Here is an 18,574-nt window from a genome sequence, read left to right as displayed (position 1 = left end):
AGCATTCTGCACTCCCGTTCTACCTGCAATTCAGCTCAATTTGAGTCATGTGACCCAGACCCCACAAATGTCACTGTGAGCCTGACTCGCATGTCTTCGGCTAGCCTGTAATCGCCGTCCGCTCCAATACCTTTCGCTTCTCTTGCTTGAGTTTCATGAACATGAAATGACGCCGCTGCTTGTTCTTGATCTCCGATATACTGAACGCTGGTGGGAATACCGCGGTATCCTGTCCCTCCGCAGAGGACTCCGGCTCCGATCCAGCGACCCCAGAGGCCTTTGACAGTCTCGCCCCCCCATCACCCGAACTAGAGGGTTCCATGCTGTTATTTTTCAGCCTTCATTAAACATGTGGTGTTCTCACGGTGAACCATGCACTTTCACCTCTGACTAATTTCCGCCAAAGGCGTGACGTCAAGCCTATTCACTGAACAAGCACAACCGCCTGTCAAGAAAAGACCGAAAGAGGCGGAAGCCTTCATTTAGTAGCATGCTGTTCTATGAAGAAAGCGATTGGCTAAAAAGTACACGTATAAAAGATGCGCTTTCCTATCATCACAATCAACATTTCAGGTGGGTTTTCGCTCGTTTGCGTCTTGAAGCCGCTTTGATTTGCTAAATAAGTTTTATGTTTCTCTCTAGGTCATTTTAGTATTTTGTATATTTTGCTAACGTGTTTTATTAATTTTGCTTTGGGATTCGTTTATACATATTTCATAATTAACGTGCTATTGTTTTACTCTGTGGAATGAGCCGTCTCCTTTCATTTTTTCGTGTCTCATGCTTATATTATAGATTTGTTGTTTTCCAATATTTAATTAGAGATTAGGCATACATGGCAACATTTTAATACTGGACAGGAACGATGTTTAAAAAGAAAATCAGATAAATGTAGTCCTCATTGACATACATGAAATCTGAGACAATTTTAGTCTGGAGAAAGCTAAAAAGAAAAAACAAGCAATGGAAATGCAATAGGTCTCGTATTAGGAAAGTTTGAGCGATTGGTATTGTAAATGACACTTTTTTTTATTTATGTGTTGGTTTTGAAAATAGCAAAATTAATAGCTTTGTCAGTTACAATGTCAATAGTTTTAACTTTTGCAAATGTGACACCTATAGCATTTGTAATGCAATGTGTGTTGTATTTACGTGACTTAGATGTATTGATATTACAAATTACAATGGCTTTTAATTTTGTAAATAATTAATACTTAAATAAAAGTTATTGTAATTTATAATGGCAATACCTTAAACGTTTGTAAATAACTTTTGTGAAGATTATGTTCAGTGTATTTTATTGTGATGAAAATCCAAGAACATTGCTTTTGCACCTAAACACACACACACACACACACACACACACACACACACATAGATGTGGTGGTGGTGGATCTGGGGGATATGGTGGTGGTGGATGTGGTGGTGGATGCGGTGGTGGATGTGGTGGTGGTGGTGGATGTGGTGTTGGTGGATGTGGTGTTGGTGGATGCGGTGGTGGTGGATGCGGTGGTGGTGGATGCAGTGGTGGTGGTAGATGTGGTGGTGGATGCGGTGGTGGTGGAAGTGGTGGTGGATGTGTTGGATGTGGTGGTGGGTGTGGTGGTGGATGTGGTGTTGGTGGATGCGGTGGTGGTGGTGGATGTGGTGGTGGTGGATACGGTGGTGGATGTGGTGGTGGATGTGGTGGTGGTGGATGCGGTGGTGGTGGAAGTGGTGGTGGATGTGTTGGATGTGGTGGTGGATGTGGTGGTGGTGGTGGATGCGGTGGATGTGGCGGTGGATGTCATGGTGGATGTGGTGGTGGATGTGGTGGTGGATGTGGTGGTGATGGTGGATGTGGTGGTGGATGTGGTGGTGGTGGATGCAGTGGTGGTGGTGGATTCAGTGGTGGTGGATGGGGTGGTGGTGGTGGTGGATGGGGTGGTGGATGTAGTGGTGGTGGGTGTGGTGGATGTGGAGGTGGTGGGTGTGGTTAAAGTGTTGGTGGATGTGGTGGTGGTGGATGCGGTGGTGGTGGATGCGGTGGTGGATGTAGCTGTGGTGGAAGTAGTGGTGGACGTGTTAGATGTATTGGTGAATGTGGTGGTGGTGGATGTTTTGAAAGTGGTGGTGGATGTGGTGGTGGTGGTGAATGTGGTGGTGGTGGTGGATGTGGTGGTGGATGTGGCGGTGGATGTCATGGTGGATGTGGAGGTGATGGTGGATGTGGTGGTGGATGTGGTGACGGTGGATGCAGTGACGGTGGATGCAGTGGATGTGGTGGTGGTGGTGGATGCGGTGGTGGTGGTGGATGCAGTGGTGGTGGTGGATGGGGTGTTGGTGGTGGTGGATGGGGTGGTGGTGGTGGATGGGGTGGTGGATGTAGTGGTGCTGGGTGTGGTGGATGTGGTGGTGGTGGGTGTGGTGAAAGTGGTGGTGGATGTGGTGGTGTATGTGGTGGTGGTGGATGCGGCGGTGGATGTGGTGGTGGTGGTGGATGTGGTGTTGGTGGATGCGGTGGATGTGGTGGTGGTGGATGCGGTGGATGTGGTGGTGGTGGACGTGGTGGTGGATGTGTTGGATGTGGTGGTGGATGTGGTGGATGTGGTGGTGGGTGTGGATGTGGTGGTGGATGCGGTGGTGGATGCGGTGGTGGTGAAAGTGGTGGATGTGTTGGATGTGGTGGTGGATGTGTTGGATGTGGTGGTGGATGTGGTGGATGTGGTGGTGGGTGTGGTGGTGGTGGAAGTGTTGGATGTGGTGGTGGATGTGGTGGTGGATGTGGTGGTGGATGTGGTGGTGGATGTGGTGGTGGTGGATGCGGTGGATGTGGATGTGGTGGATGTGGATGTGGTGGTGGTGGATGCGGTGTATGTGGATGTGGTGGTGGATGTGGAGGTGGTGGTGATGGTGGATGTGGATGTGGTGGTGGTGGATGCGGTAGTGGTGGATGCGGTGGTGGTGGATGTGGTGGATGTGGTGGTGGATGTGGCGGTGGATGTCATGGTAGATCTGCAGGTGATGGATGTGGTGGTGGATGTGGTGGTGGATGTGGTGGTGGTGGATGCGGTGGTGATGGTGGATGCAGTGGTGGTGGATGGGGTGGTGGTGGTGGTGGATGGGGTGGTGGATGTAGTGGTGGTGGGTGTGGTGGATGTGGTGGTGGTGGGTGTGGTTAAAGGGGTGGTGGATGTGGTGGTGTATGTGGTGGTGGTGGATGTGGTGGCGGTGGTGGATGTGGTGTTGGTGGATGCGGTGGTGGATGTGGTGGTGGAAGTGGTGGTGGACATGTTAGATGTGGTGGTGGATGTGGTGGTGGCTGTGGATGTGGTGGTGGTGGATTCGGTGGATGTGGATGTGGTGGTGGATGTGGTGGTGGATGTGGTGGTGGATGTGGTGGTGGATGTGGCGGTGGATGTCATGGTGGATGTGGAGGTGATGGTGGATGTGGTGGTGGGGGTGGTGGTGGTGGATGCAGTGGATGTGGTGTTGGTGGATGCGTGGTGGTGGTGGATGCGGTGGTGGTGGTGGTGGATGCGGTGGTGGTGGAAATGGTGGAGGATGTGGTGGTGGATGTGGTGGTGGGTGTGGATGTGGTGGTGGATGTGGTGGTGGTGGATGCGGTGGTGGATGCGGTGGTGGTGGAAGTGTTGGATGTGGTGGTGGATGTGGTGGTGGTGGATGTGGTGGTGGATGTGGTGGTGGATGTGGTGGCTGTGGATGTGGATGTGGTGGATGTGGTGGTGGTGGATGCGGTGGATGTGGTGGTGGATGTGGAGGTGGATGTCATGGTGGATGTGGAGGTGGTGGTGATGGTGGATGTGGTGGTGGATGTGGTGGTGGATGTGGAGGTGGATGTCATGGTGGATGTGGAGGTGGTGGTGGTGGATGCTGTGGTGGTGGATGCTGTGGTGGTGGATGCGGTGGTGCTGGATGCGGTGGTGGTGGATGCGGTGGAGGTGGATGCGGTGGATGTGGATGTGGTGGATGTGGTGGTGGATGTGGCGGTGGATGTCATGGTGGATGTGCAGGTGATGGTGGATGTGGTGGTGGATGTGGTGGATGTGGTGGTGGTGGATGCGGTGGTGATGGTGGATGCAGTGGTGGTGGATGGGGTGGTGGATGTAGTGGTGGTGGGTGTGGTGGATGTGGTGGTGGTGGGTGTGGTTAAAGTGTTGGTGGATGTGGTGGTGGATGTGGTGGTGGATGTGGTGGTGGTGGATGTGGTGGTGGTGGTGGATGTGGTGTTGGTGGATGCGGTGGTGGTGGTGGATGTGGTGGTGGTGGATGCGGTGGGGGATGTGGTGGTGGTGGAAGTGGTGGTGGACGTGTTAGATGTGGATGTGGTGAAAGTGGTGGTGGATCTGGTGGTGGTGGTGGATGTGGTGGTGGTGGTGGTGGATGCGGTGGATGTGGATGTGGTGGTGGATGTCATGGTGGATGTGGAGGTGATGGTGGATGTGGTGGTGGATGTCATGGTGGATGTGGAGGTGATGGTGGGGATGGTGGTGGTGGATGCAGTGGATGTGGTGGTGGTGGATGCGGTGGTGGATGCAGTGGTGGTGGTGGATGGGGTGGTGGTGGTGGATGGGGTGGTGGATGTAGTGGTGGTGGGTGTGGTGGATGTAGTGGTGGTGGGTGTGGTGGATATAGTGGTGGTGGGTGTGGTGGATGTGGTGGTGGATGAGGTGTTGGATGTGGTGGTGGTGGTGGATGCGGTGGTGGTGGTGGATGTGTTGGATGTGGTGGTGGATGTGGTGGTGGTGGGTGTGGTGGTGGATGTGGTGGTGGATGTGGATGTGGTGGTGGTGGATGTAGTGGTGGTGGATGCGGTGTATGTGGTGGATGTGGCGGTGGATGTCATGGTGGATGTGGAGGTGATAGTGGATGTGGTGGTGGGGGTGGTGGTGGATGCTGTGGATGTGGTGTTGGTGGATGCGTGGTGGTGGTGGATGCGGTGGTGGTGGTGGTGGATGCGGTGGTGGTGGAAGTGGTGGTGGATGTAGTGGTGGTGGGTGTGGTGGATGTGGTGGTGGATGAGGTGTTGGATGTGGTGGATGCGGTGGTGGTGGTGGATGTGTTGGATGTGGTGGTGGATGTGGTGGTGATGGTAGATGTGGTGGTGGATGCGGTGGATGTGGTGGTGGTGGATGCAGTGTTGATGGTGGATGCAGTGGTGGTGGATGTAGTGGTGGATGTAGTGGTGGTGGGTGTGGTTAAAGTGTTGGTGGATGTGGTGGTGTAAGTGGTGGTGGTGGATGCGGTGGTGGATGTGGTGGTGGTGGATGCGGTGGTGGTGGTGGTGGATGCAGTGGTGATGGTGGATGCAGTGGATGTGTTGGATGTGGTGGTGGAAGTGGTGGTGGGTGTGGATGTGGTGGTGGATGTGGTGTTGGATTACATTGAACCCGCATGCATCAAGTGCGGATTATACAATATAAAATAATGATTTATTTTGCGCTGACTCGCAACCTTAACCAGCCATGATCATTTAGAAATAAATAAGACTATCCACTTAGCTGTGTGAATACAGCACATTCTACAGCCGATTAATAAAAAGTCACCAACACAACTAAATAAAGAGCATGAAAAGACAAATAAGAAAGCTGGTGAAAAAGAAAACACATTGCCCAAAAAATAGTGCTTCTGCAAACTGCATATATTGTGCAAAAGGAAACGGAGCATTACTGACAAAGACCAATAACTTACTTAACAATTCTTTTAAGCTAAAGAAATCCATTGCAGCGCACGTTCAGTGACTAAAAATTGAAATCAAAGCAACCACATTCATCCATCAAAAGAACAGCTCAAGAAGGCTGTATGGTGGGCATCGTAAATAAAAAGTGCACTTTACACGGCAGGCCGGCCGTGAAACTGAAAGCACGGCCGGCCGTGAAACTGAAAGCACGGCCGGCCAGCCGTGAAAGCCTTTGATCTGGCAGGGGGTGGAGCGGCACCAAGCTGGGCAACAGATGGCTGGCAATTTGATGCTGTGCACGCGCATTTTAGGTCAATGCGCTTGCGCATTGACCTAAAAGCGCACGGGCACAGCACCAAATCGCCAGTTAGTTATAGTTTGTTTAAAGCCCTATAGCCTCGCTTCTCTATCAATGCGCATGTGCATTGATAGGTCACGAGACCTAAAAAAGTACATCTTGACTTCTGAAGGAAGCTGGCTCTGTATACAGGATACCAAAGGAAGGTATAGTGTGCTCAGAATGACGATTCTCCAATTACCTTGTGATGGAGCAGGGTTTCGCGAAAATTGAACCTGCTCGAATCGAGTACCCCCATAATTCATACTAACATTAAGTAAACGTAGAAAAAATAATAAACACCAACATGACACGTGGGAACTGCTTTGTGCATGCCTGAATTAACACGTAATTATATAGGAATGTGATAACTTTTGTGGTTTAGAAGAAATGAAGGAGTTGCACGAATAGGCTGCAAATGTTTCAGTATTTGCATGTCGCATTCTACTTTAAAGGTAATGATTAATGCCGCTTTTCAACTAGGCTTATGCTAGGTAACGTCAACGGGAATAGTAAATGGTGGGAGATAAACAGTGATGGTTTCATTATCACATAATTAATACATGTTCATTTCTATTTACTTTAGTGTGCTGGAGGAAGACACCATTTTATTTAACTTAGCTATGATGGGAGGGGGGACTGTTAGGAGCGAAGTTGTTCTGCCATGAGGTGAAAAAAATGTGCTGTGCACTGCGGATGACATGAAGAAGTCAAGGCTAGTGTGTTGGTCGCTTGCCAACTGCTGTACCCAAGTGTGAGAAGGTGGCCTGATATGCTGTGCTCACTATTCTAGTGATCACTATGTATCAGTCCAACAACCCTTATTGATGATTGGTTGTAAGTCAACCTTATCGACCAGCTATCCTAGTAGCGTGGATACGAGCAGTCTAAGGCTAAAGACTCGAGAGGGCGCGTTAAGCCAGCTGTTATACCACACATATACCCCTTGAACACCAAGTGAAAGGACACCACACAAGTGTTATGAAAATAAACAGTGTATTTATTAAAATCACAACAGCCCTGTACTCTTTATGAGGACAGGGTACTAAGCACAAAACAAAACTCTTACGAAAATTCTTAAGTTAGCACAGTATATACAAATGCCCGAGGGGCACGGGAAACCATATACTCTGAAAGTGGAATGTGAAATTACTAGCAGGTAAGTACAGTACTAATAGGCTTTGGAATCGCTAGGACTTGACTATAGAATCCTTAGATTACTTCTAGGAGACCCAGGGGACTCGGGTGCAGAGGGTGCACTCTCACGCGTGATGCGGGACAAAGTCTATGGTAGCTAGTAAATGCAAAGTTAGTGTTCTCGGGCGAACCCGACCTGGTAGGAGGAAAACGAAAGTGGATTCTGACCCTTGGATAGTGAGGCTATGCTGGGGCACCGAAATGCCGAAGTTACCTAGCCCAGGGGCTGCAGCTGCATAGGTCTCAAAAGACGTCGGGAATCCTCGTAGACGGACCAGGAGCCTGGAAGGAAGATGCTGGCAGGCGACCAGTGAAGAGAGTTCGAAGTGATCCAAGCCTGGATCTTGAAGATGGACGATACCTGAAAGCAGAGGGGACCAAGTTCGTGACTACTAGCCAGTAGTCAGGGGGCACCAGGAGGGCACCGGATGGTAGTCACCTCGACTAGGTGAGTGGGCGACGCTGTGCTCTGCAGATCTCACGGACCAGGAGGCGTTGTCGGCGACCAGGATGGAGGAGCGAGCTGTCCCACGATGGATGAAGCTGTCGGCGTCGCTGGACCCAGGATTGGGCCACAAAGCCTTGGCTAATTCAAGCCCACGCGGTGGACTCAAAATGGCGTCTGGAGTGGACCAGGAGGGTCCGGGGTGCTCCTCTCTTGGAAGGGAGCAAGGGCCAGTTTGGAGCAACCAGACCAGCAGCAGTGATGTCGTCGGGCGTCGTTCAGAAGGCCACAAGCCAGCGGGCTAGTAGCCAAACAACGCGGTGAGCAGCAAAGAGCAGAAGGGCCCCACGCAGATCGTGGAGATGCTGGGAGGCTGTACTTCGGTGCTGGAGCTGCTCAGGGTCGGGGCTTCTCGGACCCCAAAGCACTCACCAGAGGATCACTCGGCGGGCTTGCTGGAAAGAAGTCGTGCAGTCTTGGCGATAGCCGGTCCCTCGAGGTCTCGTCGCACTCACGGTTCTCAGCTTGGCTGTAGAGGTGAGTAGAGGTCAGAGGTGCCAGGGAAGCCGGGTCTCGTCGAGCTGTGTCGTCGGATTCCTGAGGAAGGACTTGCAGCAGACCGCAGTGTTCTTAAGATAGTGCCTGCGGATGCAGGGTGACTACTCCTTAGTCACAAGGGAGAATCTTGAAGAAGAATTCTTGAAGTCCTTTTAGCAGAAAGTCGTGTCTTGATTCCAAAGATGATCTAATTTGAACAGGGGGCCCGCTCCTATCTATATACTAAGAAAAGGGGCTGACCCGGTGACTAGGTCCTGCCTATGGGTGGGACTAGGAGGGGGGTGGTTACACCCCTCTCCCATGCCGGACTTTCCCCAGGCCAGGGGCTGGTGTGCCCCTGGAACTGGTTCTGACCGGCCTATGCGTAGTGAGCACCGGGGTGCCACTCAGCAGTCACCTTCCTGTAAAGCCCTGCCTACCCAGGATACACAAAACCCTGTCTGGGATGGTGCTAACACCGCCCCGGACAGGAAACCCTTTGTCCAAGCTCTCCTCGCTGGAAGGACTCCCAGCAGCAGGAGGTCAGACTCGTGTCTGTGGTGGCAGCATCCATTTTGTGGAGCTGAGGCTTCGCTTAACTTTAACCGGGGTTCACAGTTAAATACATGTCGTGTCCCTCTAGAAGGGTGGAATGCTAACCCCGTCGCCAGAATTGGCGAGGGGTTAGTATTCCAATTCGTATGACACCTTACTCGACATGTTTTGATAAAGCAATACCAGAGATAGCATATAACCGCGAGGATTATAATGCACTTAAGAGTATATGGTATGCGTTATCATGGAACAGCTATTAGGACTTGGTTCCGCAAGCTGCAAACGGGCTCAGCTCATGCCAAAGCACCATTTCACACGATTCCATGCACTCTGCCTTCAGGATTGTTAAGGCCTGCCATAGGAGTGACTGATAGGAATCTGTGTGTCCATTTTTAGGGTTAGATATAGGTATACTATATCTACAGCAAAGGGTGATTACACGACTTTGCCCCAGCTGTCATGCAGCCAGTTGTGTCAGATTTAGGAGGCCAGCCAGGGGTGGCATAATACATGCTTCAGCCCCTGGTAGGCCCTGGGTACACCTATGCCCTGAGTTACAGGGTCTGATAAGGTGGCCCAGTGCCAATTGGAAATGTACCTAAGGTACATGGAATCCATTTTACAGAGAGAGCAGTAGGCCTGGGGTCCTGATTGGCAGGGTCCCAGGTCGACTATGTCAGAAACCAGCTAAAACACAGGGCAAAAAGTTGGGGCAACCATAGTCAGGAGGTACCTTCCTACACAACCCCCCCCCCCCCAAACGAAAGGAGATAAGGCTATCCTTGTCCAGGTAAGCCTCTATTACCTAAGTGGCCGTATAAGGAAGGACCAGCTCTGGCTTGGTTTCCCCCTGTGTCATGGTCCACTAAGCAACCCCTCACCCTAAGGGTATCTGAGGGTCTCCACCATAGGGAATCTCTGTCTTTGGTGTGTCTTGGGAAAGAAAAAGGCTGATGCTGGGATGGAGTGCTGAAGTGAGGCTCCTCTACCTTTGGGCTCAACTTCCTCCAATCACCGTCCATCATGTGTGCCTTTCTTTCTTTAGCTGAGATGCACTGTGCTCTCAGGGTCAGCCTCTGGCTACCTAAAGCTGGAGGCTGAGTCCCTCTGTTTGGCTTACTGGAGGGACAGGTCAGGTTTGGGGTTTTTAGGCCCCATGTTTGGCTGTGCCCAACAGTGTCCAGCTGTGGGAGGTCCCTAACTACTTTTAAGGGGGATCCCTCAGGAGTCTGATTTATTTTCACTTGGCTAGGTTTACCAGCTTCAGTGATCCTAATCTGTTGATTAAGGAGTTCTGTTGGACAGGGGGCCCCTTGGGGTCCACCACTGGCCTCCCTGACCTCTTCAGCCCTGGGCTGACTGAGGCAGGGTAGAGAGGGGCAGGTTACCTGCTCCAGACTGGGTCCCACCTTGGAAGGGTCCACTGACAACAGGGGCTCTGCCAGGCTAGGTCTGACTACCTCTGGGGCAGTTCCTTCACAAGGGGTCAGATCAGTTTGCTGAGGAGGCTGATCTTTTCCTAGAGTCTGGTGGGAGAGAGATTTCTCTTCCTCCTCAATGCTGTCTGTCTGAGTGGAGTGATCCATTGTTTCAGGCTTCACAACACTATCTGTTTGAGTGGAGGCTGAGACCATTACAGCCTGGCCAACCTTTTCAGGAGGGCACTCAGTTTGTGTTTGGGCTGTGACTGTCACAGCCCTCCTATCCTGTTCTGGGAAGTCTGTCTGAGCCTGGGCAGTGGCTACCACTGCCCTTCCAACCTTTTCAGGAAGGACTGGTGCTTGGACTGGGGCTGTAGCTATTACTGCCCCACTAACTTTTCTGGATAGGCCTATCATCCTGGAGTGGGTTTCTTGCTCCACCTCAGCCCAAGCTGAGAGTTCCAGGTCATTCCCCAGTAAGCAATCTACAGGTAGGTTATCTGTCACTGCCACTCTCATGGGCCCTGTGACATTACCCCAGCTGAGCTTGACTACTGCCATGGGATGCATTCTTTTCACTCCATGAATGTCTGTCACCTGATAAGTAAAACCAGGGGTCAGTTGAGCAGAGGGGACCAGATGGTCAATCACCATGGTGATGCTGGCCCCTGTGTCTCTGAATGCCTCAACTTTCTGACCATTGACTAGGAGCTCTTGTCTATACTTTCCCAAAATGTGGGGTCCAGTAGTGAAGTTGGCAAACCCCATGCCAGTCTCACAGACAAGAGTGTTGTTAGGGGACCTGGCTAGGCCATAGTCCTCCTGGTTTCCCAAAGTAATGCCCATCACATTCTTGGGGGCACTCCCACCACCTGGGGGATTACCACTAGTGGTAACAGGAGGTCTGGGAGTATTACCTGGGGGTATGTTTTCCTTATTGCTATTTTTAGGGAAACTGGCATCACTTTTGTAATGGCCCACCTGTTTACAGGTATGGCAATAAGGTTTCTTCTGTTCTGAAGGAGTGTTCTGGGACCCACCACCCTTGTTGGAGTTTTGGGGCCCTTGGGAAGTCTTCTCTGTGGATTTATCCCCACCCTTCTCTTGAGGCTTGGTTGATTCCTTCTTCTGGTCACCACCCTGGTTCTTAGGCCTGACCCTGGTTCTGACCCATTTGTCTGCCCTCTTACCCAATTCCTGTGGAGAGGTCAGATCAGAGTCTACCAGGTGCTGGTGTAATAACTGGTTCTGACAATTACTTAAGATTTGCTCCCTCATAATTAGATTGTACAATCCTTTAAAATCAGTAACCTTACTACCCAGTAGCCAGCCTTCAAAAGCCTTAGTGGCACAATCAACAAAGTCAGTCCAATCCTGAGACTGAGTTTTCTGGGTATCCCTGAACAGCAACCTGTACTGCTCAGTGGTTAGGCCAAACCCATCAATCAGTGTATTCTTCAGGATTTGGTAATTGTTAGCATCCTCCACTCTAGTAGTGAGGAGCTTATCTCTACCTTTACCTTCAAAGGAGAGCCACAAGATAGCTGCCCACTGACTCTGGGGAACACCCTGCACAGTGCAGGCCCTCTCCAAAGCAGTAATCCATTTGTGGATGTCATCTCCTTGTTTAAAGGAGGGCACTATCTTATTCAGGTGCTTTGTATCAAAACTCCTTTCCCTATTGCTAGGTATATTGCTGCCACCAGTGGGTTTTGACCCACACAATTCTTGCTCTCTAGCAAAGGCAAGTCTTTCTTTGGCCAGGGCAAGTTCTTCCCTTTCAATCCTCAGATTGACTTCCCTTTCCTTAGCTTCATAGATTCTCCTCTGAGGGGAGGTCATCCTCCTCAGAGCAGAGTTCTGAGAGCCATTGGTTTGAATGGATCTGTTAGAGCCTCTTGACAGAGACCTAACTCGTCCACTCCCAATGTTAAGCTGGCCTGAGAGGGGTCCCAGGGTTCCCCTAGTACCATTCTCATGCCTGCTTAAGTTGGACCTGGTTAGTCTGCTGACTTCTACCTGTCCCTTGTCTGCCTCATCCCCTGAGAGATCCTCATCCTCATCCCCTTCATCAGTCTCTACTGTGAGGTGGATTTGGTCAGGATCACCTCGGGTTCCCTCTAGGGGAGGCATGTTCCCATCTGGATTAGAAGGGTCTGTGTTACCAGCCCTCCTGGCATCATAGGTCTCCAAGAGACCAATCAGAAAGGGAATTGTAGGGTTAGAACCCTGTTTTAACTTCCTGGATGTGCAGGTTTGCCTCATCTCCTGGAAGCTAAGAGCAGCATATCTGGAAGCAGTGACCTGTGGAGGGCCCACTGACACAAGGGGAGACTCAGAGTTTCCACCTTTGTCTGACATGCTGATTCTAGTGTGGTGTAAGTGATGCACCTACCTACACTATGTGTTTGCCTACTGATCCCTTGCTAAGAGTTGCAGCCAAGGTGTGCTAAGCCTTGAGGAGCTACAACAGCTGGTTCAGTAGAACTCAGAGTATTCTAAGCTAAGTTATATGTACCTGAAGTACTTATGTGATCTTTCAACAAGATATTCTTAGGATACGTGTGGTAAAACAACAGCAAGCTCAAATCCCAACCGCTGCTCACCAATGTGAGAAGGTGGCCTGATATGCAGTGCTCACTATTCTAGTGATCACTATGTATCAGTCCAACAACCCTTATTGATGATTGGTTGTAAGTCAACCTTATAGACCAGCTATCCTAGTAGCGTGGATACGAGCAGTCTAAGGCTAAAGACTCGAGAGGGCGTGTTAAGCCAACTGTTATACCAGACATATACCCCTTGAACACCAAGTGAAAGGACACCACACAAGTGTTATGAAAATAAACAGTGTATTTATTAAAATCACAACAGCCCTGTACTCTTTATGAGGACAGGGTACTAAGCACAAAACAAAACTCTTACGAAAATACTTAAGTTAGCACAGTATATACAAATGCCCGATGGGCACGGAAAACCATATACTCTGAATGTGGAATGTGAAATTACTAGCAGGTAAGTACAGTACTAATAGGCTTTGGAATCGCTAGGACTTGACTATAGAATCGTTAGATTACTTCTAGGAGACCCAGGGGACTCGGGTGCAGAGGGTGCACTCTCACGCGTGATGCGGGACAAAGTCTATGGTAGCTAGTAAATGCAAAGTTAGTGTTCTCGGGCGAACCCGACCTGGTAGGAGGAAAACGAAAGTGGATTCTGACCCTTGGATAGTGAGGCTATGCTGGGGCACCGAAATGCCGAAGTTACCTAGCCCAGGGGCTGCAGCTGCATAGGTCTCAAAAGACGTCGGGAATCCTCGTAGACGGACCAGGAGCCTGGAAGGAAGATGCTGGCAGGCGACCAGTGAAGAGAGTTCGAAGTGATCCAAGCCTGGATCTTGAAGATGGACAATACCTGAAAGCAGAGGGGACCAAGTTCGTGACTACTAGCCAGTAGTCAGGGGGCACCAGGAGGGCACCGGATGGTAGTCACCTCGACTAGGTGAGTGGGCAACGCTGTGCTCTGCAGATCTCACGGACCAGGAGGCGTTGTCGGCGACCAGGATGGAGGAGCGAGCTGTCCCACGATGGATGAAGCTGTCGGCGTCGCTGGACCCAGGATTGGGCAACAAAGCCTTGGCTAATTCAAGCCCACGCGGTGGACTCAAAATGGCGTCTGGAGTGGACCAGGAGGGTCCGGGGTGCTCCTCTCTTGGAAGGGAGCAAGGGCCAGTCTGGAGCAACCAGACCAGCAGCAGTGATGTCGTCGGGCTTCGTTCAGAAGGCCACAAGCCAGCGGGCTAGTAGCCAAACAACGCGGTGAGCAGCAAAGAGCAGAAGGGCCCCACGCAGATCGTGGAGATGCTGGGAGGCTGTACTTCGGTGCTGGAGCTGCTCAGGGTCGGGGCTTCTCGGACCCCAAAGCACTCACCAGAGGGTCACTCGGCGGGCTTGCTGGAAAGAAGTTGTGCAGTCTTGGCGATAGCCGGTCCCTCGAGGTCTCGTCGCACTCACGGTTCTCAGCTTGGCTGTAGAGGTGAGTAGAGGTCAGAGGTGCCAGGGAAGCCAGGTCTCGTCGAGCTGTGTCGTCGGATTCCTGAGGAAGGACTTGCAGCAGACCGCAGTGTTCTTAAGATGGTGCCTGCGGATGCAGGGTGACTACTCCTTAGTCACAAGGGAGAATCTTGAAGAAGAAATCTTGAAGTCCTTTTAGCAGAAAGTCGTGTCTTGATTCCAAAGATGATCTAATTTGAACAGGGGGCCCGCTCCTATCTTTATACTAAGAAAAGGGGCTGACCCGGTGACTAGGTCCTGCCTATGGGTGGGACTAGGAGGGGGGTGGTTACACCCCTCTCCCATGCCGGACTTTCCCCAGGCCAGGGGCTGGTGTGCCCCTGGAACTGGTTCTGACCGACCTATGCGTAGTGAGCACCGGGGTGCCGCTCAGCAGTCACCTTCCTGTAAAGCCCTGCCTACCCAGGATACACAAAACCCTGTCTGGGATGGTGCTTGCACCGCCCCGGACAGGAAACCCTTTGTCCAAGCTCTCCTCGCTGGAAGGACTCCCAGCAGCAGGAGGTCAGACTCGTGTCTGTGGTGGCAGCATCCATTTTGTGGAGCTGAGGCTTCATTTAACTTTAACCGGGGTTCACAGTTACATACATGTCGTGTCCCTCTAGAAGGGTGGAATGCTAACCCCGTCGCCAGAATTGGCGAGGGGTTAGTATTCCAATTCGTATGACACCTTACTCGACATGTTTTGATAAAGCAATACCAGAGATAGCATATAACCGCGAGGATTATAATGCACTTAAGAGTATATGGTATGCGTTATCATGGAACAGCTATTAGGACTTGGTTCCGCAAGCTGCAAACGGGCTCAGCTCATGCCAAAGCACCATTTCACACGATTCCATGCACTCTGCCTTCAGGATTGTTAAGGCCTGCCATAGGAGTGACTGATAGGAATCTGTGTGTCCATTTTTAGGGTTAGATATAGGTATACTATATCTACAGCAAAGGGTGATTACACGACTTTGCCCCAGCTGTCATGCAGCCAGTTGTGTCAGATTTAGGAGGCCAGCCAGGGGTGGCATAATACATGCTTCAGCCCCTGGGTACACCTATTCCCTAAGTTACAGGGTCTGATAAGGTGGCCCAGTGCCAATTGGAAATGTACCTAAGGTACATGGAATCCATTTTACAGAGAGAGCAGTAGGCCTGGGGTCCTGATTGGCAGGGTCCCAGGTCGACTATGTCAGAAACCAGCTAAAACACAGGGCAAAAAGTTGGGGGCAACCATAGTCAGGAGGTACCTTCCTACACCAAGCGTGAAACCGGAGATGTTCTCTGCGAATAAACTTTAATGAATGTAAAAATTTAACTAATATGGGGAACATGTGAAAAAGACTGAGATTCAGACCATGGGAACGGTTGTACACAATAAAGTTGTTGAATAAAAAGTGAACTCATAGTGGCGTGACAATGCCACCTACCTAGCCCACCAATCCCTGTGCGAGTTAGAGGGTAGAATGCATCATTAGAGGGATGGACATGTCAATTTAGACTATAATTAGGGTGCCTTTAGGGGTGTGTCTAGTGTAGCTTAGGCTGACAGGAGAGAAGAGGGGAGATGCGTCGCTATCCGTCGGTTTGTATCCTGTCCTGTTCCTGTCCTTGTACCGTGCATTTCCTGATCACCTATTGGGGAGCCTCCATCATCTCCTGGGTCCAGGGGTGGTTTTTCCAAAGACTGTTAGGTTTGTGTTGGAAAGTGGGTTATTGGTAGGGGCGAATGTAGGTCTGCCACTGGCAATAAGGCCACTAACACATGATAGGACTAAGCATGAGCGAATTTTGCGGATCTCGCGTTCGCGAATTTTGCGGATTTGCGGATTCGCAATCCGCAAAATCCGCGAATTCCCGCGAATTTGCGGATTTTTTTTTTTTTGTGTGTTCGCCCGTGTTTCTGCCAGTTTGCGAGGGTTTTGTACACTTTCGCAAATTGCGAACTTACCTGTCGGGTCGCAAGTTTCGCGAACTTGTTGTTTCTACGTGTCCAGCCTGTTTGGGACACTCTTCTTCATCACTGCCACTCTCTGACTACTCATGCCACCCTCTGGCCCACCCATGCCACCCTCTGTTTCATCACCACACCCTCTGGTTGTCCAGTGTACATTATTTTCGGCAAAGCAAAGCACACCTTCCCTGCCTCAAGTGACCTGAATTAATTTGGGGCTGATTCATGTGTCACAGAATATTTTTTTAGCTGGCACCTGCTTCCTTAGTGCGCCCTGATTAGTGATCTTTTGCACTTGCTAAGTGCTTTCATTGTTGCAAAATTAGTTACAACACCTGCCCTGCCCCAACTGACAATAATGAATTAGGGGCTGATTAATGGATTTTAACTTCCAGCCTGGCTCCTGCTTGTCTCCCTTAGCTGTAATTCAGGACCTTTGTGGCATATGTGTAACTATTCTGAGGTTCAGAGCAGGGTCACATAATAGTTTCAACTGGCAACTGAACTCTGGAGGGGCCCCTCAGGAAGCACTCCAGGAAATGGCTACTAATGATGAGCCTGAACTTTTGAACCTGGTAAGTAGTTACTTTCAGTTTTGCTAAGATCGTATTTCTGCAATTTTGCACTTATTCGCGGGGCGCGAACTCACGCGAACAGTGCGAGCAGTGCGAGCAAAATCCGCTGCTCGCGGATTTGCGGATTTTGCGGGAAATTCGCAAATCTCGCGGATTGCGGATTTCCCGAAAATCCGCAAAATCCGCGAGCGGAACGGATTTTCCGCCCATGCCTAGATAGGACCAGCATAGGTCTTAGAAAATTATTCCTATGTTCAACCCTGGGTAACTTGGCTGCGAGCAGACAGGCTTAACTTCACAGACGGGTATGTAAAGCATTAAAAAACACAATTTCTGTAAATAATTAAGACATAACACATAATAAAAATCTATACTATAGAGGAAGGATGGCTGGGTGAAAATTGCGCAGAGTTGTGAAACAATCTGAAATCAAAATTCAAATAGCTCTAAGGATAAGGTGATGGCCATCCACCATCAACCAAAAAGTATAGAAAAATCTGTACCATATACAATCAAACAACAGATATATCCTCAGCTTTCAGCAACAGTGAATGGAGTTCTTAATAAAAACAAGGTCAAGACGAACTTCTTATCTTCATTTATTGTATAGCACTTCTTCATAAGCAATCCTAGCCGCCAACACGTGTTTGGTATTTAGTGGTATAAGCCACAGACTTCCTCAGGGCTAGAATATCATAATACATACAGTCAGAAAAAATTTGCAAATCAACAGTGTAAAACATCAAACTTATGAGGTAAACGAATCGGTTTATCTCAGCGAAAGCAAAATACACATAAAGTGGATGAAATCCTTCTAAAGAAGACCAACGCACTGTGTCAAAAGAGACCAGAACAACACTCGAAACCAAAAAGAGTATGCATTTACTGGTGCCAATTATTGTCTCAATTGGTTTATTGAAAGAAAATAAGAATAGTAAACGTGGATAAAGTAAATTCACATCACCAGTCACCAATGTGCAGTGTGTGGAAATGAAAAACGATTGTGTAAATGAAAAATCATACTACACAAAGTGTTCAATAAATCACGATTTGTGATAAACCACTAGAAAAAGTAAGTGAGAAAGGGAAGTTGGGATGTCCTAACTAAACACTCACCTATTCGCAACAATATATCAATATATTCTTACACATCAGGAGAAGTATCAAATGATGTTAGTGTGATGAAAAATAAGTCTCTAAGAAAATAGAAGAACCAGAAAAAGGATGAGTACATCATCTGATATTTGAGCTCAGAAAGAAGACCATATCAATATTCCAAAAGTGACTCACTGGTAAGTAAGAAGGATCATGGCAAAGTAGATCAACCAAATGAAAAGTGTTCACAAACGATCTCAAAGCTCCAACGAACCTGATGTTAATCATTAATAAAAGAAAACAGTAAATCTGGTTCTCTATGTCAGGTGCTCCTAAATAATGCGCTGTAACCACTGAGTAATTAGTATTAAAATTCCATAACATTCAAAAATCCATCTGCTGTCTAAGCGAAAATATCAAATATCTCAAGATACAGTTAGCGCCTATTCCCCAAAAAGTTAATCTATATATATCTCGTCATTCATCTAAAAATCACATTGCAAAATACATCATCACAGGAGATCTAACTCTTATCAAAACACCAAAGCCAATCACTGTGTTAACACTAGTGCCAGAAAAGGTATTGAATAGACCCATAGACCGCTTCTTAATATGCGGAATACTTGTATACAGCAAAATATACTCATGGTGGTCCTTAGTCAATACATGGAGAAGGAAGAGATATATAAAAAACTTGTGTAGTTTACCATGGCA

General features: G+C 49.4%; 1 protein-coding gene across 2 annotated transcripts in view; it reads right to left on the bottom strand.

The window, feature by feature from the left end:
• RPF1 (ribosome production factor 1 homolog) overlaps positions 1–407 on the bottom strand; it is an 88,591-nt gene extending 88,184 nt beyond the window's left edge. The window contains exon 1 of one of the 2 annotated variants that reach the window (XM_086954304.1): positions 131–407. In XM_086954304.1, the coding sequence (XP_086810430.1) occupies positions 131–322 (192 nt within the window). In that variant the 5' untranslated portion in view covers positions 323–407. The remainder of the gene's footprint in view (positions 1–130) is intronic. The other variant, XM_086954301.1, reaches the window with a different exon arrangement.
• Positions 408–18,574: the final 18,167 nt, after the last annotated feature.

The sequence above is a fragment of the Lissotriton vulgaris genome, chromosome 1_1 (assembly GCF_964263255.1).
Source record: "Lissotriton vulgaris chromosome 1_1, aLisVul1.2, whole genome shotgun sequence".
NCBI lineage: Eukaryota > Metazoa > Chordata > Amphibia > Caudata > Salamandridae > Lissotriton > Lissotriton vulgaris.
The sequence above is the reverse complement of the archived record's forward strand: the minus strand, read 5'-3'. Positions and strand labels throughout refer to the sequence as shown.